The sequence below is a fragment of the Rhipicephalus sanguineus genome, chromosome 1 (assembly GCF_013339695.2).
Source record: "Rhipicephalus sanguineus isolate Rsan-2018 chromosome 1, BIME_Rsan_1.4, whole genome shotgun sequence".
NCBI classification, from domain to species: Eukaryota; Metazoa; Arthropoda; class Arachnida; order Ixodida; family Ixodidae; genus Rhipicephalus; species Rhipicephalus sanguineus.
The window spans coordinates 34,117,575-34,141,494 of record NC_051176.1 but is presented as its reverse complement, the minus strand read 5'-3'; the positions used below and the strand labels follow the sequence as shown (position 1 = coordinate 34,141,494).

Genomic DNA, 23,920 nt, shown 5'->3' with positions numbered 1-23,920 from the left:
AATGCTTGCGTGTTTTGCAATAAGCTTTAAGCATAAAGTTGTTATACGCACAAGTACTGGTGTCTTGTGTTCAAGTATTTCGCTTACGCATATATGTTTTTGTGAATTCAAACCTTCTAGAAAAAAATGTGCTTCATGTGTTTTGATGTTTTAGTATTCAAATAGGAATTGATCTAAGATTTTGGGGTTTCGAGAATAATGTGAAACTCCTAATTTCGGAGAATTGGGGATTTACGAGAAATAATCTCCGATAACTGCCGAATATCTGCCAAAAATATAAACTCCGATAAACACCCGCAGATTTTCAAGAAAAATAAACACCGAAAACACGGAGCCCTAACCGTGACCTTAACAGCTCCACTGTTGAAAGAAAAAAAACCAGACCGGGTCCCACGTCTCTCTGTGCTCGCTGAAACAAACTTTGCAATATGCCTATAAGGTTAGGTAGCGCACTTTCGACGGGGACAAAAGAAACAGAAAGGACACGACACTCGCTACCTAACCTTATAGGCATAATGATCAGTCACCAACTAGCCCAGCTCTCAACCTTATCAAACTTTGCAAGCGGGCAGTATAAGAATGCCTGAATTTAATTAGTAACCGGTGCATGCTTGAGCAAATGAGGTTTCCAGTGGGTCATAAGCTACTTACTGCAACAGAAAAATCAAGATGCAAAAATTTACTGTCAGTACTCCTTTAAGGGGGGGATGTGGCAATAGGGACAGTAAATGTTGTCAAAATGCTATATTTTTCAATTTATTCTTTTCTTGCAATCCTCAGACCATCTTTTCTTTTACGCCGTGGTAAAATATTAAAACAATGCAAGCAGTAGAATATCAGAAAAAAAAAAACACTTTGCAAGTGTGCTGTCATCAAAGAATATGACAAAATTGGGCTTCAGAAAATGCAGATGTTGCAGCTTCCCCTCAGCACAGTGCCGCCATCCTGGCTTCATTGTAAAGAGGAGAGACTGGAGCTCAAGATAGCCACTAAGCTGCATTTCTCCGGTGAAAAATAAAACAGACTCTGTTCCGAGTTCCTTTTTCTTGGCTTTGAGGTCCACTTTCTTTGAGCGCTATTTTCTCAGCTTTCATTTTTTGTGTACTTGCTGTCAGTCATCTCTCAGCCATTTCACAACCAATAAAGACAAAGCCATTCCATTTTAACAGCGAAGCTGTATGAACTCGCTGTAATTTGTCGCAAACAGAAATGATCATCATCATGAACAGGCACGCACTCTCTACATCCTCTTCATCTTCGTCCTCTTCTGTTTTGCACCCAGAACAAGTGCACGAGTTCCTCCGGCATGGCCTGTAATAACCCTGATGGATGAGAGAACAAGTGCAGAGAGAGAGAGAGAGAGCAAGAAACAGAGAAATATAAGGAAGAACAAATTCTTCACTAGGCAGGATTCGAACCCAACTACCCTCAATCCGAAGGCGAGCGTCCTAACCACTCGGCTATCCTGGCACACTAGCAGAGCATAGCATAGCCTCGTGTAGTATAATGTAGCAAAGGGGTGGGAAAGGAAAGTGAGCCTGAGGAGGAGGGGAGACAGTAAAGCAAAGCATAGGAGAAATGAGAAAGAAATGCAGAAAAAGAAAAGGGTAGAGAGAAGGAGGAAGCAAGTGAGAAAGAGAGGGAAATACACAGAGAAAACAAGGAAAATACAGAGAGAAGAAGAAAGAAGTAGAGAAAGAAACAAAGAGAAACAAAGAGAAAATTAGCAAAACTTGGCAAACCAGCAAAAGCCAGGACTACACAGGTGCCCATCAGCATTGCACCTTCAGTGCGAGCTACACTAATTTTTTTTGCACTTAGATCCTGAAACATTGGCGAGTGCCGTAAAGCTGTCCCTGTATGGAATGGAATGGACAAACTTCATTCACGTCCGTCGAGGCCTGAACTAACACGCAGCGGGCCGCTCCCACATATATGTCTTTATAATACAGATTTCTATGATGTGCCTTTTGTAAAAGCTTTAGTAAGACAACATGTAAAGGACATTTCAAAAATTTTTTGTTTGCTTATTGGAAAATCAAAAACTAAACGAATAGTTTTATGGCACAGAATGGGCCTTGTGAATATGCTTATGCAAAAATCTTGACAAAGTTATATGTAATGAATTAATTCTGGATGATGATGAGTCTGTCAAGCGTTGTAACTCAAGAACAACAACAAATAACTCAGCGATTTCAGTTCTGATGTCATGTCACGAGATACCGCACAACGAAGATGCTTGAGAGGCATGACCTGAACCATGATCAAACATGTATGAGCTGGCATTGTTGGTGTGCATCCAGTAAAGGAAGGCTGGCACTGTACTGGCAATGGGTGTTCAGGGCCAGAGGCCATTGACCTTGATGACGTCCAGGCAAAGCTGTTGCAGCCTTTCACGATGGTTCAGAGCACCCTAACAGTAGTCGCCCTTCAGAGGCCAGCCAGCTGCGTCATAAAAGGCAATCCCCTAGTGTGCCACGCCAGCTAGTTGCACCGGGTACTATACGGTCGCTAGGCCTAACTCCACAGGCCTGCTGTTTTGTCAGCGACAACTGGGATGTGATGCAACGACAAAAGGAGACTCTACAGGGTGTGACAAGGACATAGTCTTCGTGGGCCTCGAAACAAGCAGCCCTGGACACAATGCGGTCGAGGACCGCACTTGAGAAAACCAAGCCGGTGAACGAGTAAGAATGGTCTACTGTACACATGACTGCGAGACGTACGTTGCAGGACTGAGTTTAGGGTAACAAGTCAGAGGACTTATTGGACAGTTATAGTTTAACAGGCTTAGCGAAATACAAGTATCAAAATGCGCATGCACAGTACACTAAACGACCCATAGTGTTTACCGTACGCGCATCATTTTGCAGATTTAGCGTTACCGTGTTTGAATGGTTTAATAATATATTATCTGGGGTTTAACGTCCCAAAACCACGATACGATTATGAGAGACGCCATAGTGAAAGGCTCCGGAATTTTCGACCACCTGGGGTTCTTTAACGTGCACCTAAATCTAAGTACACGGGCCTCAAACATTTTCACCTCCACCGAAAATGCAACTGCCGTGGCCGGGATTCGATCCCGCGGCCTACGGGTCAGCAATCAAGTGCCATAACCACTAGACCATCGTGGCGGGGCGGCGTGTTTGGATGGTTTACGTAGGGCACGAAAAACATGGCGGCGGTTTCATACGCCCGCTTTGAATTGAATTTGGAGTTGCTGCTGCAGGATTCACTTCTTTCGCAGCAAATGACTTTGTTAAACTGCTTCGCTGGCCTTCAGGCAGCTTCGAAGATCGAGTATTGCAGTGAACTTAGGCGAGTTTTTGACATTGCTGCCAATTTCAAATGTTCCTAGGCCTAACAAGAGGATTGGTGTAAGCAAATTTGCAACCGATAAATTTTCACTTCTGGTGTGTGGTTCATATTTATTTACTTTTATTATTACTAAAAAATAGTAATATTGTTGCATGAAGGGATACAGATGAACATTTTCAGTTTTTTTTTTTTTTAATGCATTCATCCTCCAATAGGTGACACTGCAGTTACAGCTTGGGCATGTAAATGCTCTTCCGTTATACTAAAACACACTGTCCACAATGAAGTGAGTAACGAAGAAACCAACCAGGAAGACTCTATAACAGGTAGCATTGTGAAGAACAGGAAAAAAAAGGTAAAGAAAGAAGAGTGCCCATTGTGCAATAAGTTACACAAACATGCAGGGTGGCAGAAGGCTACAAATTGAGGAGCAATTAAATAAAGAACACATATGCAGTTACCAAATTACACCTTAGAGAGATGAAAGGGTCACCACATATTGGAAATTATGTGTGGGCAACAGGACATCACCACCACGGGACCATAGAGTGTAGCAAATGTGCACGGCAAAAAAAACGTGGCTCAGGGTAGCTGACTTGTGGAAGGGAAATAGCTGCAGAGAAAAGAACCAGAAGCTAATGGTCTGCACAAGCACGAATATTAAGGAATTTGGTAATGGGGCCAAAACCCTCCTTCTCGGGGACATGAATGCCCACATACATTACCTTGACGGATAGTATACAGACATCAATTATTGCCCCATCTCTGCGAGCTACATAGTCCATGTAGTTAAAACAAGTCCTAAATGTGACAGGCAGATCCCGTGGGACATCGGAAACACGCAATTGAACTTTGATTATTGACTCATGACAGAAGGAATGTTGAGTGAACGTACAACACTACAAATGGGATTTATAACTGGAAAAGAAAGCATAGAATCAAAGTATGGCAGCTAATACTTATATGACAAACCAACAAATATAGCACAAAGAGATGAGGAAGAAGGCAAAACACCAGGCAAGGACTGGGAGCATAGCGAACTGCTACATGTAATGATGACAAAAATAAGGAAGGAGAAGCAAACAATTTGTGGCAAAGGAATGAGCAAGCCAAAAAGCTGGTGGAACAAGGAAGTTCAGAAAGCGATCGAGAAACAACGTGGGGAGCATAAAGAGGCAAAAAAGGCAAAGCGGCCGCAGCACAAGGTCAGCAAAACAAGGGAAATATATGTAGAAAAAAAAAATTCATAGTGCAAACATTGGTCAAAGCAAAAATTACAGGTGAAAGAGATCCATGAGAACAAGGCCGCACCAAGGCCATTGTGGAACCACCTGTCAATTCGCTAGGAATGTAGACAAAGCAGGAAAGAAACTGGACGGCTACAAGGCACTAAATTACTGCCCATTCTTTTAAAAAGGGGAGGTGAGCAATCGCACAAAGGATAGTTTGCGCTTGCGTTTTTCAACTGGAAGAAGGCTGAACAAGAATATATTCCTTCTACATGGGGTTCCCATCAGCCTCATTAAAGTATTAAGAGTGGACATAACAGTAAAGGAGCATTGGTGAAAGCTGTAGAAAAAAAGCTCAGGGGTGAAGGAAATACTGGACAGCTGGCGGAACAGTAGATTGAACTTAATCTATAAAGGCAAGAAACATTCTATCATAACATTCGCTCATATAGACCGCTGACCATTACATCAGTACTAACAGGTGGGCGATGCAAGCAATAAAGTTAAAAATAGAAATATAGGCAGAGCACGATGGTATTTTGGGAGAGCAGATTTTGAATCAGCATGTGATTAGATGATAACCCACTTGTTCTTTCGCAGTGTATAGAAATACCTAGAACAGACCTCTATGCGCAACTTTTCTAGACATTACTACTGGTGTGTATGACAACATTCATCAGCAAATCCTATGGAATGTATTGAAAGAAGCAGTCATAGGCGACAAACGTATACAGCTTTTGAGGGAGCTATAATGAAAAAATACAGTTTGCGTAGAATGGGGCAGAATAAGTAGCAAGGAGAATGCTAAAAGAGTAAAACCCACATATACCAAACTTGCAAAAGAAAAGGAATTAGTTCTAAATATTGCATGATTCTATACAGAACAAAAGAAGGGGAATTTTAATGGCTCGTTTTTCTTTGTTAGACACAACATTAATGAGAACTAGCAGACGATCAAGCCAAGGAAACTTTCCTTGACTGTCTGCTAGCTCTCATTACAGATTCTAGTATAGAGAACTTTTGAAGAAAATAAAGTATTTTCAGTGTCAATTTCGGTGCGCAAGTTGGCTTCATGGCACTGCTTCACAATAATGCAAGGAAGGCGGCTGCATGGCAATACGAGGAGATTTTTTTTTCCAGTTTTTATTTTTCTGCAGTTGGTAGCTGTGGTTACAGCACTACACGAGCTTGGGCCTGCCCGAAAACCAAGCAGGGCAAAACAGTTTTCACAGCGGGACTGGGCCAGGCTCAGGTCTGAAGCTCCGGGCTTAGGGTCAGGCCCGGGTTTGGGGTGGTTGGCTCATGTCGAGCTGGGCATGGTTTCTACGCCGTTTCTACGTGGGAAAGCTATTTGAAGTTCTTAATGTATGAGGGATAGGTAATGAACATCGTTTGCTTTTTGCATACTTATGTGAAACGAGCAAGCTAAAAGTATATAGACCAGCTGCTTATATCATTAAAGGAGCCCTGCAACACTTTTCCAAGCAGCCATGGAATGGCTTCACTAAAGGAACTTATTGTCTCACGAATCGAACGCCGAAAAAATTTTTAGAATCCGTCCAGTACGAGTGGAGTTACAAAGATTTGTTGCACGCTGTAATTTCTTTCTCTCTTCTGTCGCCCCAACGAAAGCGCTGGAAGCTAAGCAGGGAGGGATGGCACGGGGGAAGAAGGTACGTCACGCGCCTCCCAACTTGAGCACATTTTCTTTTTTTTTTCTTCGACTAGTGGCGTACTTTCAGTGCGATTGCGCGCGAGCGAGTGGTGGCCTCTCGCGGTAGCCGCAGTAACTATCGAGCGGGCCATGTTCAAATCAGCCAATGGCGTGGAACCTGCCTGTGATGCCGTAAGCGTAATTTTTTGTTGAGAGAAGAGGAAGCGCTTTTCAGCTGACTTTGCAAATTTATTGTAAATCCCAGGCTGCGTGCTGCGCTATAATGTTTGCTCGCGTGCTCTTGGGAGCCTCGACTACCGATCAGCAGCGTTTTCTGACCATGCTGAAAAAGTGTTGCAGGGCCCCTTTAACATCTCTCTATTCGGTTGTTTTTTTGCTTTCGTTATTACTTCACATCCCAAATCTTATTGTAAATGTAATATAATGAATTTATACCTATGACTTATTGCAAGAGCGATCACAGAGCGCTACAGCTAGAAAACATTGGTGAAAGTTTCAGCCGTCCACTAAAACAAAAGGTCTGCATGAGGTCTCGTTAGATGAAATTACTAAACAGAAACTTTTTTTTTTTTCGTGCCTCTGTCACCACTGCCAGTGGTCAGGTGACCAGGGATCGAAATGCACAGCCTGCTTTGTGTGCCTACACTGTTCACCTGTGAGCATCCGTCTCATTCTGTGATATGGTGCCAGAGTTCGTGATGCTGCTGCTGCAACAGCGTTACAGTGAATAGGAATAGTGCTGGTCTATTAAACAAGGCGTGGGGCATAGTCCAATGGTCACCTTCTAGCGGTACAACATTTTTCGGAAGGCACACACCATTATCAAATGAAGAAAAAAATTAGCACAGCTTGCACAAAGTTGTGCAAGGCTGGGTCAGAGCAGAGCTCATGGGCACCTAGCTGGTCCTGGCTTGGCTAGGCCTTCACCCTCTCACCTCTTTCTCCCACCCCTTGCTATTATACTATGCATGGTTATGCTTGCATCTTTTTTTCTTTCTTTTGCTTCTGTTCCTCTTCCCTTTCTTTCTCTCTATTTTTCTTTCTCTTTCGTCCTGTGTCTTTCTTTCTCTCTCTCTCTCTGCAGTCGTTCTCTCATCTCATCTATCTTTTTCTCTCTTCCCTCCTCCTCACCCTCCCCTCCCCCTCACTATACTATACTATACAAGGTTATGCTCTGCTCTGCTAGCGTGCCTAGATAGCGGAGTGGCTATGACATTTGCCTTCCGACTGTGAGGACGCGACTGAGCGTGTGCCGGTTCATGATGATGATAATTTTCTATCTATGACAAACGGCAAACCTATATCGTAATAGCTCTGCTGCAAAAAAAAAAAAGGGCACGGCACCAACCATGCACAACATACAGTGCTGAAACCTGCGACACCCACAAAGGGGAGTTTTACAGATGACACAACATTCGGGAACGAGAGAAACGAAGGGATAAGCTGGACAGCTATATTGATTCTGCAGAGGTATGCAAAGACATCTGAAATTTGCTCTACGGGTGGAAGCCTAGGAACAACAAGTGCTGACGCCTTCACAGGCCGCAAGGTCGATTTTGTGTGCCCCTTCGACTAGTGCAAGCAGCGAGAGAAACTTTAGCGCCGCAGGATATGTGATGCACCAGCACAGGGCGTGCTTAAAGACCAAATCCCTTCATAACTTGCTTTTTTGCGCAATAACATATGGATGAAATAAAACTGTAAACTATGCCACAAAAAACTTATATAGACTGCAAATACTAGCAGTGCTGTGATGTATAAAAAGCATGGCATCACAAATAGTTTTTCTTTTCCTTTCAGCTGCCCATATGTTTTTCGAAATGTACACGTGGTGCGTGCGGTTCGTCCTCATTTTTATCTTGTTGGCATGCTTATAGCAATGGTGATAACTTTGGCTTTGTCCCTCAATTTTCCTGCTGGGGCAAGGTGCTACTACGCTGAAAACAGGTCCTACAAATCCAAAAGGGTGCATGAGTGGGTTTGTTGGTAGAGCATGCTTTAAATTTTAATAGAGAGCGCAATAAAAACAGAAAGGGAGTAGAGCATGCTGCTGTTCCCCTTCGCCTCTGTTTATATTGCGCTCCCTATCGAACCACTTTCCTTGCTACAATACCTGCTACAAAAGGCTCTTGACTATTCCCATTTGTACTTACAAAAAGAATAGATAGAGCATGCCGCTGCCGAGCAAAGCAAACATTCATCGCACCCATTATGCCCGCTCAGCTATTCCAACAGTGAAGCCCTTTTGTACAAGAAATTACCATAGGTGAACGTATACTTTATAGCGAAGCATGCACCAATAAATTGTAGGTCATCATCATCATCAGCCTGTCTACGCCCACTGCAGGGCAAAGGCCTCTCCCATGTTCCGCCAATCAACCCGGTCCTGTGCTTTCTGCTGCCACGTTATACCTACAAACTTCTTAATCTCATCTACCCACCTAATTTTCTGTCTCCCCCTCACACATTTGCCATCTCTTGGAATCCAGTCAGTTACCCTTAATGACCACCGGTTATCCTGCCGACGTGCTACGTGCCCGGCCCATATCCATTTCTTCTTCTTGATTTCAACTATGATATCCTTAACCCCTGTTTGTTCCCTGACCCACTCTGCTCTCCTCCTGTCTCTTAAGGTTACACCTATCATTTTCCTTTCCATCGCTCGCTGCGTCGTCCTCAATTTAAGTTGAACCCTCTTTGTAAGTCTCCAGGTTCTGCTCCGTAGGTAAGTACCGGCCGAGAATTACGGCCCGTGCAATGCTCTAGTTATATGCAGGGGTGGGTTATACACACAAAAATTGGGTATTGATGTAAATAGCACCTCAGCAACTTCATACACAGCTGTGCATACATGTGCCTTTGAAAGAAAGATCGAACATGCATGTCCAACAGAACGTAGCGTGTATTAGTGCGGTACATCAAAGAAAAGAACACGACACAGATGTTGAGATAGGGATAGCGCCTATCCCTATCTCAACGTCTGCGTCGTGTTCTTTTCTTTTATGTACCATGCTAATACACACTACGTTCATGGATGACCAACCCCCCAGTCAGCAACCCTTTTGAACTTCATGCCCAATAGATATTTTTGTTATGTCTGTTTTATTTAATATGTCATGTGGGCATATCCAAAGTGCATGGAACCGAAACTTTTATTTCCAGAAGACGCTCCCAGCATGCCAAAAAATAGTTGAAGGTGGCAGTGTGGGCGTCCCGCTTTTGCTTACCGCAATATTTTCCGATCTCACAGCCGAATGTAACAAATACAACAAAATTTTTTCTACAGGTTTTAATATGCATCACTGTGAATTACATCCATGCTTTCCTTATGCTGTCCACACAAGAGAAAAAATGTGAAAAAATAGCAAACATGGCCTTAATCAAAAAAGTTGGCTAACTCTGATGCGCCTTGGCGCATTTCCTATTTCACACAGAAGCTTCAAAAAAGTGTCAAATAGAGAACGAAACCTTTGCAAAATTTCTGCAAAAGGTTGTTATTGCACAGGCGGTGTAAGAGAAGAAAAAGTTTTAAAAAGCTTTTCAATATAAAGTCATTTTAAAAAAAGCTCCGGTCCCAATTCTAACAAAAAAATTTTTATTGAAGACAGCTTATGTCAGTCAAAACACAGTTTGCGTGTAAGTCTGTAGTTTTAATTATTTTGTTACAGCAGAACTTGGCTCTGGTGGCTTGCCTTTTACAAAAATGCATGCTCAAATTTTATTTGTGCCTAGCATGTGTGCGGGTGGGCTGTTACCGCCCTCTAAGGGCTAACACGTACACAATTTGCAGCCTACAACCTCAACTTACCCGCTTGCCAAGAGCACGCCAGGCACATGTTTTGGCTGATTGTGCCCAAACTCACTTTATGCACAAAACAACACATCTATCTGCAGTGGCAGGCCGGCTTAATCCGTAACTCAATTCCACAATGAACTGGCGCACTCGCTGCCTGTTTCCTGTCCATTACGTGCTCTAACCATCTTCGCCATTCAGTACCTCACAGTGTGTAAAAAACATTTGTAAAAAACTACCTTAGCCTTTTTCCGAGCTTTCGCCTGCCATTAGCAAACTGTGATGGGAGCGCCATAGGGTCAAAACTCGGAGCGCACGACTGGGAAAAAAACAAGACTAGTTCGTGGAGCCATGGCTTCGATTGTCGTCTGGGGCTTTGGACCCCGCGCCCAGGGCGCTCGGCCCGGTGAAGCGTGACCAGGCCGTCAGCAAGCTGTCATGGTGCAGCACAGCATCTTCTAGCTCGAGCCAGTGAGCCACGCGACAAGACGTGTGCACACCATGAGCAGCACCACGATGGACTCGACGACACGTCGCCCGGTGCTAGTCATCACAACAACAGTGCATGCGAGTGCCGTCTTCGAGAATTTGGTGACGCGGGAGTTAAGCGCATTGACTGTTAAGACTATACTGCCATCTCACGTTAACGAATCTTTGCGTAGTGCCATTTAGCAGTGAGCCTTTGCGGTGTCCTTTCATGCGTGATGTTCTCCACGTCCGTATAAATGGTTTATTTGTCTTGATTGGTTCATCTTGTATGTGGTCGATAACCCAGGCCCCCCGGGCCCTTACTCATCACACATACGTTTTCCACGTTGCAGATAATGTCTTCCTATACTATCACCTTGACCTTTACCTCTGCATTTCAGCAGTCCAAGAATGCACGGTGCAGCATGATTAAGTCAAAAGTTGCCGAAACTGCCCAATCTATACGTTTTGTCAGAACCTTGCTAACACGCTTTCCCACATCAAGAACCGCAGAGGTCAATGGTAGCACCAGACGGACATTATCGTTGAACGAGTGTGGCCCACACGCTATCACAGTACAAAGCCTTTCGACAACCTTGGTCATAAAACGTGAAACAGTGAGCCATTCTAAAGACTCATTCATGACAGGAGCACAGAAGTGCGGCGCTGTTCAGTATAAAGGCTTAGATTTGGTCTGGCTCTACACGTAATGCGTGCGGCTCATGGCTAGGTCAGAGTATTATGTGCCAATTACTTATGCATTCACAAAAAGATTGCTAAGAAAAAAAATTTTGTTGCATAAATGCATTTTCTGTGGTTGTTTTTGTTGTTGGCCTACCTGCGGAAGCTACTGCCATAGGCTGAGGATATTCACGACACCCACGAGGTCTGCTAGCCCTGCTTTATGCACCTCAAGGAACTCCTGTCTACATCTACAAACGAAGATGAAGCAGACCAGGCATTTCTTCAGGAAGAAGAAGAAGCAATTGATGAACAGATGTGTCCACCTTCCTTCTGATGCTTCAACTTTGAAGCCACCAGCTTCAATGCAGAAACACAGCAGACGATATTACGGAAATCGAATGGGTCAAGATGGAAAGTGTCATAGTGCCAACGATATGCTCAACTTTATGTGCCACATACGGAAATATCAGCACACCTGAACCGTCGGCGAGAGTTTGTCGTGCATGCTCAGGCATGACATGAAACATGCATACGAAGCTTCAAGGTCCTATCGAAAGCTTCCCCGTCTCTTAACCATCGTGCTACCTAAGATGAAAACAAACACATTCAAAAGGCAATTCGAGCTGTCACAACGTCCATGCTCATGAGGGCTCGAAATTGATGCGAGAAGCATGGAATATGGTCAGACAACAATTTCTACACGAGGTCAAGGACCTTTTGTGGACACAGAGCCCCAACAAGAAGGACGTTGTGTCAGTCATAACGAATGGCCAGAGAGAGTACGTCTCAAATCTGATTATGGCACGTTCTATCCGCATCTTTTACTCTAAACAATATACCCTCATGCTCCTGCTTGCGAGGCACTGCAGATATTTAGAGAAGCTCAACCTAAAATTATCATCACCCTGTCAAGTTTTACAGCCTATGCACACAATGCCCATTGCTCGCACCACAAGACATTTGTGTTTACTGCACTAATGTCGGCAAGGAAATGTTACTGGTGGAGGACACAGAAGCATTATGCGTTTGTGGCTCCACAACCACAGATTCTGTGTTAGGTAAATGTGATCACTGCCCACTTTGACTAGTCTCTGAACAGTTGACGAAAACAAGGCCAGATAGGCCATTTGGGAAAGCAGCAACTTGACTAAAGAAAATGTTCTGTCCAACACCTTTTTTGAAAGAGCTCGTCAGCCAAAGTGCGCAAAAGATGTGATCTCGGTGCGTCATACACACCTGACTAGCAATTAATGGAGGGGTAAGTTTAGGTTGTACGCTGCAACTCGTTAGCCCTTTCAGAGGCGGCAGCAGCCCACTCCCGCACACGCTAGAAACAAACAGCATCTGAGAATACATTTATTGTTCAAAACAAGCCACCAGAAAGAAGTATCGCTGTAGCAAATAATTAAAACTATAGATTTACGCACAATACAAGCCGATAACAACCAGCAAAGGCACTGAAGCCAGCATACTCAGCATAGGCAATTTTGGCCTATTATATTTTGTGAACAAAGCAAATGAGCAAATATTTGGCATAAGCAGTCTTCGATAAAAAATTTTCTTGAAAATTGGTACCATACTTTTTTTTTTTTTGAAAATGAGATTTTTATGAAAAAACTCGCTTCTTCACCATCTTTTTTTTACACTGCCTGTAGAAAAAAAATCTTTCGCAGACATGTTGCGAAGGCTTTGTTCTATATTTGACACTTTTTGTTTCTGTGCAAAATAGAAAACTCGCCAAAGCGTATCAAAGTTTGCAAACTTTGTTTATTTGGGCCATGTTTGCCATTTTTTCCCGCTTTTTCTCCTTTTTTGGACAGCATAAGGAAAGCATGCATGTTTTCACAGTGATGCATATTAAAACCAGCAGAACAAACTTTTCCACATGACATTTATACTTCGCGTTATTTTCAGCTGTAAAATCAGACAATAGTCGGTGTGTGCGAATATTCGAGTATTGAAGTCGTATCGAATAGCACCTAATCGAATAATTCGATTCGACTTTCGAATAGCTAGTATTCGAAGTTTCGAATAATTCGACAGGACGAATATCTAAAACGCGACAAAGGCCAATGGTGCAACTTTGTTAGGGTAGGGTGGCTAAAACTAACGCTAACGTCGCCGTTCGTTAAACTTTCACTGACATCCTGGTTCAAAAGCGAGCGCATGTTGACCTTAAAGGAGATTATGCCATTTCCACACGTAGAAAAACACATGAGAAAACTGTCAAGTCCTTCACAACTTCGCTCCCGAAACGAAGGCACGGACTTCTTGCGTAGTTCGGTCGCATATGCTGCAAGCGCCGTAAAACGACCGAACTTTGGCCTGCAAAACCCTTGGTGATTGGCTTTGCATGTCAAAATTTTTTCACACTGAGCAGTCGCCACTGCCGCACGGCACCGCTAGTTCAGAAACTCCCACTGTTCCGGCGTGCAGTTAAAACGCTGCTGTGAACGAGCGCCAGAAGACTTTTGGGCTCGGAGCACCCATGGCAATGAAGCACAACATTACCCTTGTCAGATGAGCCTTATTGCTCGACCATGGGAAAAGAAAACTAGCTACCATACCCCCCTCTGTTAGGAGGTGAGGAGTGCCACTGCTGACTGAAATGTCAGCTCTCCTATCAGCATGCCTGCGTGCCCATAAAAGCTGAAGCAAAAGCCACTCCAGAACAAGTGCGTAAAGAAGCTGTGAGCACGCCGTAGCGTCCCTGATTTTTCCTTTGTCTTGCCATAACTGGCAGTACATATTTCATGTAAACATACTATTCGATATTCGATATTTCTGGCCACTATTCGGCACTATTCGATTCGAATTCGATTCGAGATTAAATTTCACTATTCGCACAACCCTAGAAAATAGTGCAATAAGCAAAAATGGGATGCCCGCACTGCCATCTTCTACTATTTTTTGGTGTGCTAGGAGCATTCTCCTGAAATAAAATTTTTGTTTTCGTGCACTTTGAATATGCCCACATAACATATAAAAAACCAGACAACAAAACTATCCATGTATATTTGCTCTCTCGTAAGGTCACCCTATGTTTACTGTATTTGTCTGTGGCATGGCCACTCTATTAGTCCATTTGAGTATTTGTGTAGCTTGCAGGGCACTTGTGAAGGCTTATGAACTTGTTAACGTCGTTTCTCATGATGGTTCTAGGTGCAGTACATGTTGTCAAGTCAAAATGGCAAATTCAGTATCATTTTACTCACATGGAAATGATCTGGGGGTGAGGGGGGCGACGCTAACTGTATTATTTAGTATCATTTTGCAAATTACAATTAAGGATATTCTTTCTCCATCCATTTTCTTACCGGCATAGTGCTTTCAACGGAATAAATATAGCATCAATCCCCAAACCATTCCCTGGGAATTGGGGCCACACACTTACCGTAAAAACCCGCGTATAATACGAGGTTTTTTTCCTAATATTAGCGTTCCAAATTTCCGCCTCGTACTATGTGCGGATCCGAACGAAAACCTGCTTGAAAAACCAAGTTGTGCTTGAAGTTTCGGTTTCGTAAAGGTCGCGTGGCTACGGCTTGGTTTTGTGTATAAGTGGCTACGGCTTGGCTTCGTTACTTTCGCGCCCTCGCGTGGCAAAGGTGAGTACTGGCGCCATTTTGTGATTGCGTTCTTTGTCGCCGAGTATTCTGTAGCGTGTACCTTGACAGCGGACTTGTGCACGTGTGAACCTCGCTTCGTGAAGGTGCGACATGCCAGGGCCTCGAAAACAGTACTCGGCTGCATTCAAGAGAAATGTAATCACAGCTGCCGAGAAAATCGGCAACAGTGCGGCCGGGAGACAGTTTGGAGTCACTGAGGGAAGTGTCCGCGGATGGCGACGACAAAAAGAAGCGCTTTTCGCATGCAGCGGAAAGCGAAAAAGTTTTCGCGGTCCGAAGAATGGGGCATTCCCAGAAATCGAACTCGCCCTGACAGAGTTCGTTCGAGAGCAGCGTGCGGCGCACTTGCCAGTCAGCATGGAACTGATGCAGGTGAAAGCGAGGGAGCTGGCAAGAGAAAAGGGGATGTCAAGCTCGGACTTCAAAGCCAGCAAGCACTGGATACCGCTACATGTGCCGAGCCGGATTTTCCCTGCGCCGGCGAACCTCGATTTCTCAGAAGCTCCCTGAAGCCTTTGAAGAGCTTCTTGTGTCATTTCAGCGCCATGTTATTTCGTTGCGCCGCTCGCGAAACTTCCAGCTGGGGCAAATCGGCAATGCCGATCAGACGCCAGTTTACCTAGACATGCCATCGCCTCTTACCGTTCACGAGAAGGGCTCGAAGCAAGTTTGTGTTCGTACCACCGGCAACGAGAAGACGCGAGTCACGGTGATGTTATCGTGCACGGCGGACGGCCGCAAGCTCCCACCCTATGTCGTCTTCAAGCGCAAGACCATGCCGAAAGGTGAGGAGCTGCCGAAAAATGTCATCGTGAGATGTCAGGATAAAGGCTGGATGAACGAGGACCTTGTCCTAGACTGGATCAAGTCCGTGTGGTGCAAACGGCCCGGCGCCCTGCTTTCTTTTCCATCTATCCTGGTGCTGGACGCGTTTCGCTGCCATTTGGCCGATTCAGTAAAGAGGCTCTTGCGCGACTGCGGCACGGAACTTGTCGTGATCCCGGGTGGAATGACATCGCAACTGCAACCTCTCGATGTTTGCGTGAACAAGCCTTTCAAGGATGCGGTTAGGCGGTGCTACGCGGAGTGGATGCGCTCAGGTGAGCCTGCAGTGACGCCGACCGGGCGGCTGAAGCGGGCATCGCCAGCCACTCTATGCAAATGGATCGTTGACGCTTGGGCAAGCATCCCAGAGGACCTTGTGCGTCGTTCGTTCAAGAAGTGCGGCATCTCTAATGCCCTCGATGGCACTGAAGACGAGTACCTGTGGGACGATTTGTCGGATAAGGAAATGTCCGAAGGAAGTGCAGTTGAAGACGACAGCGATTGAAGTGGCGGGTCCATGTTCAATCAGTGTTTTCTCCGCGCTTTCCTATCTCGTATTATACGTGGGTAATTTTTTTTTTTTTCATTTCACACCCCTAAAATATCACCTCGTATTATATTCGGGTTCGTATTATACGCGGGTATTTACGGTACATTTTCGATTTAGCATGACAAGGTTATCTAAAATCTCGATCAGAAGTAGGCACTAATTTTTTTCAGATCTCAGTGTTTTTTAAACAGTGCAACTATTTAAAAAATAATTGCATATTATAAATCAGCATGAGAAACTGGCCAAGACTGGGAAGTTTAGTTCATATTGAAAAAAATTAACTTCTAGAACCCCTGCCCCCCCAACACTGCAGGGACTGACCATCAACATCAGCAGTTGCAGGTCAACTGCACTGACCACCTGTCTGTGAGTGTTAAGAAAAAATTGGTAAACTGGCACCTAATCCTTCTCCTGTAGAGCAAGAACTACCATGGCCTGTCAGTGTGGTCCCTTGCACGGTAGGTCAACAATCGACCATCTTGTTTTGCATTGTGGCAAAGATCAAAGATTCTTTTACACATAAACCGTACTATGGTCTTTCAGCACCCAGAGAAAGCATGTGGCACAATATGGCACATGGGAATTCTACGAGAGCTTTCTATAATGGGTGTCCGTTGCACCACTGTTGAAACCTATCTGCCCAAATGAAATTTCTGTGTTAAAGTGAACCCTGTCCGGACATTTCACCCAAGAGACCTCTTCATTGTGAAAACACAGTCATTCCATGCACAATGGTTTGTTCAGTATACGCTGCCGGCTTCGGCGTGAAAAACCGGCAGAGCATCACGGAGATGCACCGCAAGCAGAAAGCTAGTTGTCGCTGCCGTGCACGGTATGGGTCTTAACGGTACAAACACTCCCACAGCAAACGCACGCGCAGGTGACGACACGCAGCAGCGTCGACGCGAAAACCATTGTGATCAGAGGAACACGCTACGCACAATGAAGAACCTGAGAAGAACCGCTACGCATGCCACTCGATAGCGCCAGAAGACACAGTCTAGCGAGAAGCAGCAGCACGCTCGGGGCACGGCAGAACATTTTTAGCGCGCCACGCATATTTACAACAGTCCAGAGGAGATTATGGCGGCAGCATGGAAGCCTTCATTAGAAAGGCGCAAGAAACACATTTGGGCACGTCTAACAGTTCTGTGAATGTCTTATTTTCTTGGTATTCCTGGCGCTGCTTCGAAAATCATGTTGTCAACTGTCTTTTTTCCCCACTGAAGCTCACGTGGGCATCAAAACTCGTGCTTTTGAGGCTGTTTTGAAGCAGTTCGGCGCCATTTTTGCGATTTTCATGCTTTCGGAGCAGCTTGGCGCAGGAAAACAAAATTGTATCAAAAATGCCAATATGCGCAGCCGTCTCACCCCTGAGACCGGAACTTGTGTTCATTTCATCTCGACTTCGTCTGAATTTTTAAAATTTTAATATGCAGGTTATGTGAGAACAGCCGAATACGTTAGGCTTAGCAACATGCAAGAGCTTTATATGCACAGCGTAGGGCACTATTTATGTTCTAACAAGCCATCTCACTGCTCAAGAGGTCTTGTTAAGCTTTCCTGGCAGTTTGAAATGTGATGCCTCTAGCACGTAACTTGAACAGAAATGACAGCCATTATTGTGAACAATCTCAGGGAATGCTCATTCTAACAATTTGTTTGCCTCTAGGCTTTTTTAAGCTTCCTAACAATGCCATGTTCAGATGGTTACTACAAATCGCTTCTTGCTTGTACGCCAACGACAATTCAAAGGTAATGGAAGAAATGTTGAGACTACCGTATTTTCCGGTGTATAAGACGCACCTTTTTTCCTAGATTTTCGCTGGTGCGTCTTATACAACGGTGCGTCTTATATACGCAAAAAGTCACGTGATTCTGCGAGACCAATTTGTTTATATTTAATTTATGAGTACGATAAACAGAGCTCGAGAGCATTCGTAAAAAAATATCTAATTTTGTTGTAACAATGAAGCGGCTGCGATCTTAGATGTGAGCTACTTGCTGTTCAAGCAGCGCGGCGACCACGGAGATTACGGCCGCAATAAAAGCCACCACTGTCGCATGCCCCATTGTACTGTTTGAATCGTTTGTTCTTAAACGAAGAATTAAACCCACAGAACTGAGGCAATAAATAAAAAAGAGCACCACAACGGTTCATTGTAACGTTGTAGCGCCCACAATATCAGTTACAAAAGCGAAAGTACCACTTCATTATCATCATCATCAGTTTCCGTGTGAGACGTCGCTGCAGTCCAGCAGTAGTCGCAGCTACTATCGCAGCTTTCGGCTTCCGGTCGCCATTTACGTTTTGTATGCGTGTGTAGGTGGTATCCAACGATCGTGTGATAACCGTGCGGCGCGTTCGTCGTTTATGTGTTCTCGCCAAGTCTGGTAATGCCCTAAAGGTATGGTAGCCACCATAGTACAGGCAGTGCCAACGATGTGCTTCAAGGTGCTTACAATGCTGCGTAAAAGTTACTCAGAGGCTGACGACGGCAACTCAGCGATGCTGCCAACCGAGGCGGAAGAACTATTGACAGTGCGCCGGAGGATGTGGCTTCAAATACAGTAGAATAAATAGTGGTTTTCTGCGCCTTAATAAAACTGCTGCTTACAGATATTCAGTGCCGTGCGTGACTACGCATTTCGCAATCAATGTACTCTGCGTGGGTCACTGTGTTTTATCATGTCGACTGAGTTAAAAATAGATGCGTCTTATACAAAGGTGCGTCTTATATATCATTTTTTCTTTCGAAAGTCGTAAAAAGTAGGGATGCGTCTTATACAAAGGTGCGACTTATACACCGGAAAATACGGTAATAATTCAGACATAATGCGACACCCATTACAAAAATGCTTCTTTCCCGACCACTGTCGATGACAGTCAGCAATATAGTGCTCCAAACAAAAATCAAGCATGGTCACAAAGTCCTGCCACAACACTGGCTAGCTCCAATCTGTACACCAGATCCACTGACATGCAGGCTTCTCGGAGCGTGCAACATTCAGATAGGCCCCAGAGGTACTATAAGCACAAATCTACAGATCCGGAAGCTAGCTTCTGCTTGCAAGTGGTGCGATTCTAAGTACATTACATGAAAGCAGGAAGAAACTTTAGTAGAAGCTGCCTTGCTGTGAGGGATTATTATCAGTGTGGACCGCATTTCATAAATAAAAAAGAAGGGCCGGCACATACTTCTTTGGGCACACAGGTGTTCATAATGCTCCATTTCAAGCTCATTCTTGTGCTCGTCAAATGACAGACTTGGTGTGAAGTGTTCATTCGGCATCATGGGGGCACTGGTTGCAAAGACTGACACAGAGTAAAATGGTCACGATAGAATCCCCAAGTATTTGCCTTGGGTTGCATCGTAAACATTTTGCTCCAGAATAAAACAACAAGATGTTTTGAGACGACTCACCACCCAGAACGTGGTCTGCAGAAATGGTCTTTTTCTGTTGCCGGTTGCAGATGTCATTGGCCTCGGTGGAAAGGTGGTGGATGAACTCTGTGCAGCAGGCCAAGATGAGCTCACGTGCCTCGTTGGCTATGCGCACGTTTGGGAGCAGCTCCTTGATCATCTTATTCATGGCTGCACGCGGGATTGTCAAGTCCTCATCTTCGGCACTTGCCGCCTCTGCATGGTGCAAGGCCTCTTGGGCTCATCAAATGCTCCCTTTGACAGCCCCCATTGGTGACAGCCGCCATTTATTCTCAATCTTGTACAAAAACTCATTTTTCACACTTCGCATCTCTTAAGCAAGGCTGCAATGAGGCCTGTATTATTGCCTTGTGTGAAGACAGGCGACTTGCAAAGCTATTTCATGTCTGCTGACAACAAGCAGCTTAGCTGGTCAAATGAGATGGTTTAGCAGTGGAAGTCCCTCCATGGCAGAAACACTAGCAGAATGAAGAGAGACACATAACTGACAAGGAATATCAACACCTGTGCTTTCACGGCATCACAGTCAGCAAGAGGTGCATGCCATGGCTGTAGCGCAGGTGGCACCAATGCGCAACCCTCTGGAGAAAAATATTGCCATTCCTGCAATATGCGTTATAATGTCGTATTGCTATAGCGCAGCTCAGTTTGAGCATTAAGGAAGGGAACAATAGCTAAAAAGGAAATGACAGGCAACAGGATGAGCGCTCAGCTTCCAACTTGTGTTTATTTCATAACCCTACAGCACATTATATGGCTCGCCACAGCACACGTGAGCAAAAAATGCAGTTTAAGCCAATATCAAATCTTTCAATTTTCAGGTCTACATCAGCACTTCATTGAACACATACATGTTGTCTGCCCAAGAAAATCAACCTCTTTTCCAGATAAGGCCACAGATGGCGTACTCACACACAACTTGACACACTGCGCAATAGAATTTGCTTCAGTAATCTCACGTGTCAACTGATTACGACTGCAGCCCAAAATGATTCAACGCTCAAACACTGGAGTGCATAGCCAGGAAACTGCCAGAAGAAACCTCATCGTGGCAATGTTCGTGCAGGCGATCACCGATACACCCACCAGTCTGTTTTATGTAAACCACGTCGCACGTTAGAGGGAACATATATACGACAGCTCGGGAATATTCAACAGACCTGGTCACATGCCTCTTCCCACAGGCAGGTTGCAGCTCCTTCTTAGGAGTGGTAAGCTTGCATAGCCGACTTTAGTTTCTCTGGAGCAGAGAACTCTATGCGGACATTTTCTCTCTGTGCTATTTTTTTCAAATGGTGCGAATCTTGATTGTTCCATTGCCGTCCCCACCTACGTGAACCATGCAACAAGCACTCAGCCACTGACACCTGCAGCAACATCAGAGAGCCTGCTCGGGATAACTGCTGGACAAAGCAAGCAATTATCCCTAGCAGGCTCTCCGATGTTGCTGCAGGTGTCAGTGGCTGAGTGCTTGTTGCATGGTTCACGTAGGTGGGGACGGCAATGGAACAATGGAGCGCCCAATGCTAGAAAAACGAGTGTGATACCATATGTGCATCAAGATTCGCACCATTTGAAAAAGAGAGCACAGAGAGAAAATGTCCGCATAGAGTTCTCTGCTCCAGAGAAACTAAGTCGGCTATGCAAGCTTACCACTCCTAAGAAGGAGCTGCAACCTGCCTGTGGGAAGAGGCATGTGACCAGGTCTGTTGAATATTCCCGAGCTGTCGTATATATGTTCCCTCTAACGTGCGACGTGGTTTACATAAAACAGACTGGTGGGTGTATCGGTGATCGCCTGCACGAACATTGCCACGATGAGGTTTCTTCTGGCAGTTTCCTGGCTATGCACTCCAGTGTTTGAGCGTTGAGTCATTTTGGGCCGCAGTCGCAATCAGCTGACACGCGAGATTATTGAATTCATGGGTTCCAAACAGAGCATAAATTACGAGGACACAGAAAGAAACAGACAGGACCCGGCGCTGTCTGTTTCTTTCTGTGTCCTCGTATTTTACGCGCTGTTTCGAACACATGAAGCCTTACCAACAAGCTCAAACCCATACCCTTTTAGAGATTATCGAAGCAAATTCTATTGCAAAATGTGTCAAGTTGTGTGTGAGTATGCCATCTGTAGCCTTATCTGGAAGAGGGCTCGATTTTCTTGGGCGGACAACATGTATGTGTTCAATGAAGTGCTGATGTAGACCTAAAAATTGAAAGATTTGATATTGGCCTAAACTGCGTTTTTCACTCGTGTGCTTGTGCTGTAGGGTCATGAAATAAACACAAGTTGGAAGTTCAGCGCTCATCCTGTTGCCTGTCATTTTCTTTTTTTTGCTACTGTTTCCTTCCTTCATGCTCAAACTGTGCTGCACTATAGCAAAACAGTATTATAATGCACTAACTTGCCCAATCTGCAGTGCAAGATGCGTATCCAACGCTTCCTGTCAACTGCTTACTTTTCTGAGTGCGATCAGCAGTGCAACATCTTTCAAAAGTGTTCAATAGCTACATGACAGGTAGATTCCTTTCACTGACAACCGTCATATTTGGAGCTACACCCTTGGAGCTTGGCACAAAGGAGTTTGAACAGTTTGAGTGCAAACACTCAAACTGTTCAGCAAGGGAAGCCATTTGATGTGATGCCGCTCGTTTTAAAGACTGAAGTTTCATTTCCAAGTACCACAATGATCACATGCAACTGATGCATAAGCTATGCTGCTGAAAGGCTTTCATGCAAAGTGGTACACTACATATGCTGCTTCGAAGGTATAGCTGTCAGTGCAGTTGTTTGAGACATTCCATAACACATTGAATGGTTAGTGCCATTTGCCCGTATTAATCGACATCATAGGCTCATTTTCTACCTACAAGACACACAAGTATTGATCCGGCTTAAAACAGTATAGCACTTTGCTTCCGGGCTACCACATTGACCAACTTCAAGTATTCTCTAAACCGCGTCGACAGCATATCTCCACCGCACTGCACGTAATAGCTGTAGTGTACACACCTCCCTCATTAGCGACCAAGTTATCACAGCTTCTGTGAGAACATCTTTCTTGGTTGTACAGATTTGCTGCGTGCAGCTCCCATCTACGGCGTTAAGCACACAAAGCCGTTCACGACACCTCATTTGCACCCATTATAAACCATAAGCCAGTCTTGACAACAATAATCGACGCATCCTAAACATGCAATGTGCGAGATATACAAGTGGCCGATTACGTCACACGTGGCCTCCCCGGAGATGAGAGAAGCAGCGTACCTTTCTTCAGAGGAGCCACCTCGGTGTGCCTCGAATTCATTTCGGCGTACTCCAGGCTGGTATCAACTCTCTGCGCAATGTAAACGAAAAAGACCTGCGGCACAAAATAGCCTGCGACTTGTAACGGACATAGCTTGGTTAAGAGTTCCGACTTGGTAACCTATTTACAACAGGCGCGGCTTACGCTGGCATGCACCGCGTGAAAGCAATCGAGGCTATTTAGACTGCATAACAAACACTGATCTTCCGAACTTGGCAAGCTATAAAAGTCTGCATTTCAGTAAGACGCTGCAATAGGCGCCTTATTGAAGGTAGGCGCTTATTGCTGACGTAAAGCTACCCGAGGCCTAACGCGCTCAACGCTCGGCGTCATTTCTTTCGTTTGTCACATTGCACGAGCTTCAAACGCAAGAAAGTGCGATCAGGAAGCTTACCACTGTATTTCCAAACTACGTGGTGCCCAGCTAGCAACTTCATAGGGAACCGAAAAGAAAACCCCACGCAGAGCCCCAATCCCCGGTCCACCGCGCTGCTCCCAGAGTCCGCCATTTATTCTCTGACAGTCGTGCGCCACATTGCCATTAAGTGGCGCCATCTGGTATGCGTCACGCGCACCATAGCTGTCCCATGTTCACAGAAGACGGCGCCACGCGTGAAGCTGCTCCCCATGAACATCATGAAACTAATCTTCGGTAATTGTGTCCCGAAGCAGAACTTCCCAAAACAAAAAGGGGGCAAAACGTCCGGTTCTTTGGAGGGGCAAATGGAATCAATACCGGAGATGCACCGTTTCGGTGCGACTGCTAGCGCCGCCTAGTGCAACGCGCGTGCTTTGAACTGTACGCCTATGTACGCCCCTCTGGCCGGCGGTTTGCATCGTCTGCTTCCACGACGACCGCGTCAGTAGATGGGATTGTTGACGGCAAGAAACATTCACCTGTAATGACAAAACCTCAGTTGGATGAGATTCTATCGGGTAAGTCATTAACCGCTCACGAAAGCACTCGCAATGCATGCAGCAGATAGGCAACG

The 23,920-nt window shown here is 45.0% G+C and overlaps 1 protein-coding gene across 2 annotated transcripts in view; it reads right to left on the bottom strand.

The window, feature by feature from the left end:
• The window catches only part of LOC119390384 (protein Dr1), a 35,948-nt gene extending 12,456 nt beyond the window's left edge, over positions 1-23,492 (bottom strand). Inside the window, exons 1-3 of one of the 2 annotated variants that reach the window (XM_037658001.2) lie at positions 23,323-23,492; positions 22,889-22,958; positions 19,600-19,815 (exon numbers count right to left, since the gene is read on the bottom strand). In XM_037658001.2, the coding sequence (XP_037513929.1) occupies positions 19,600-19,815; positions 22,889-22,928 (256 nt within the window). In that variant the 5' untranslated portion in view covers positions 22,929-22,958; positions 23,323-23,492. Of the gene's footprint in view, positions 1-19,599; positions 19,816-22,888; positions 22,983-23,322 lie in introns of both variants that reach the window. The other variant, XM_037658005.2, reaches the window with a different exon arrangement.
• Positions 23,493-23,920: the final 428 nt, after the last annotated feature.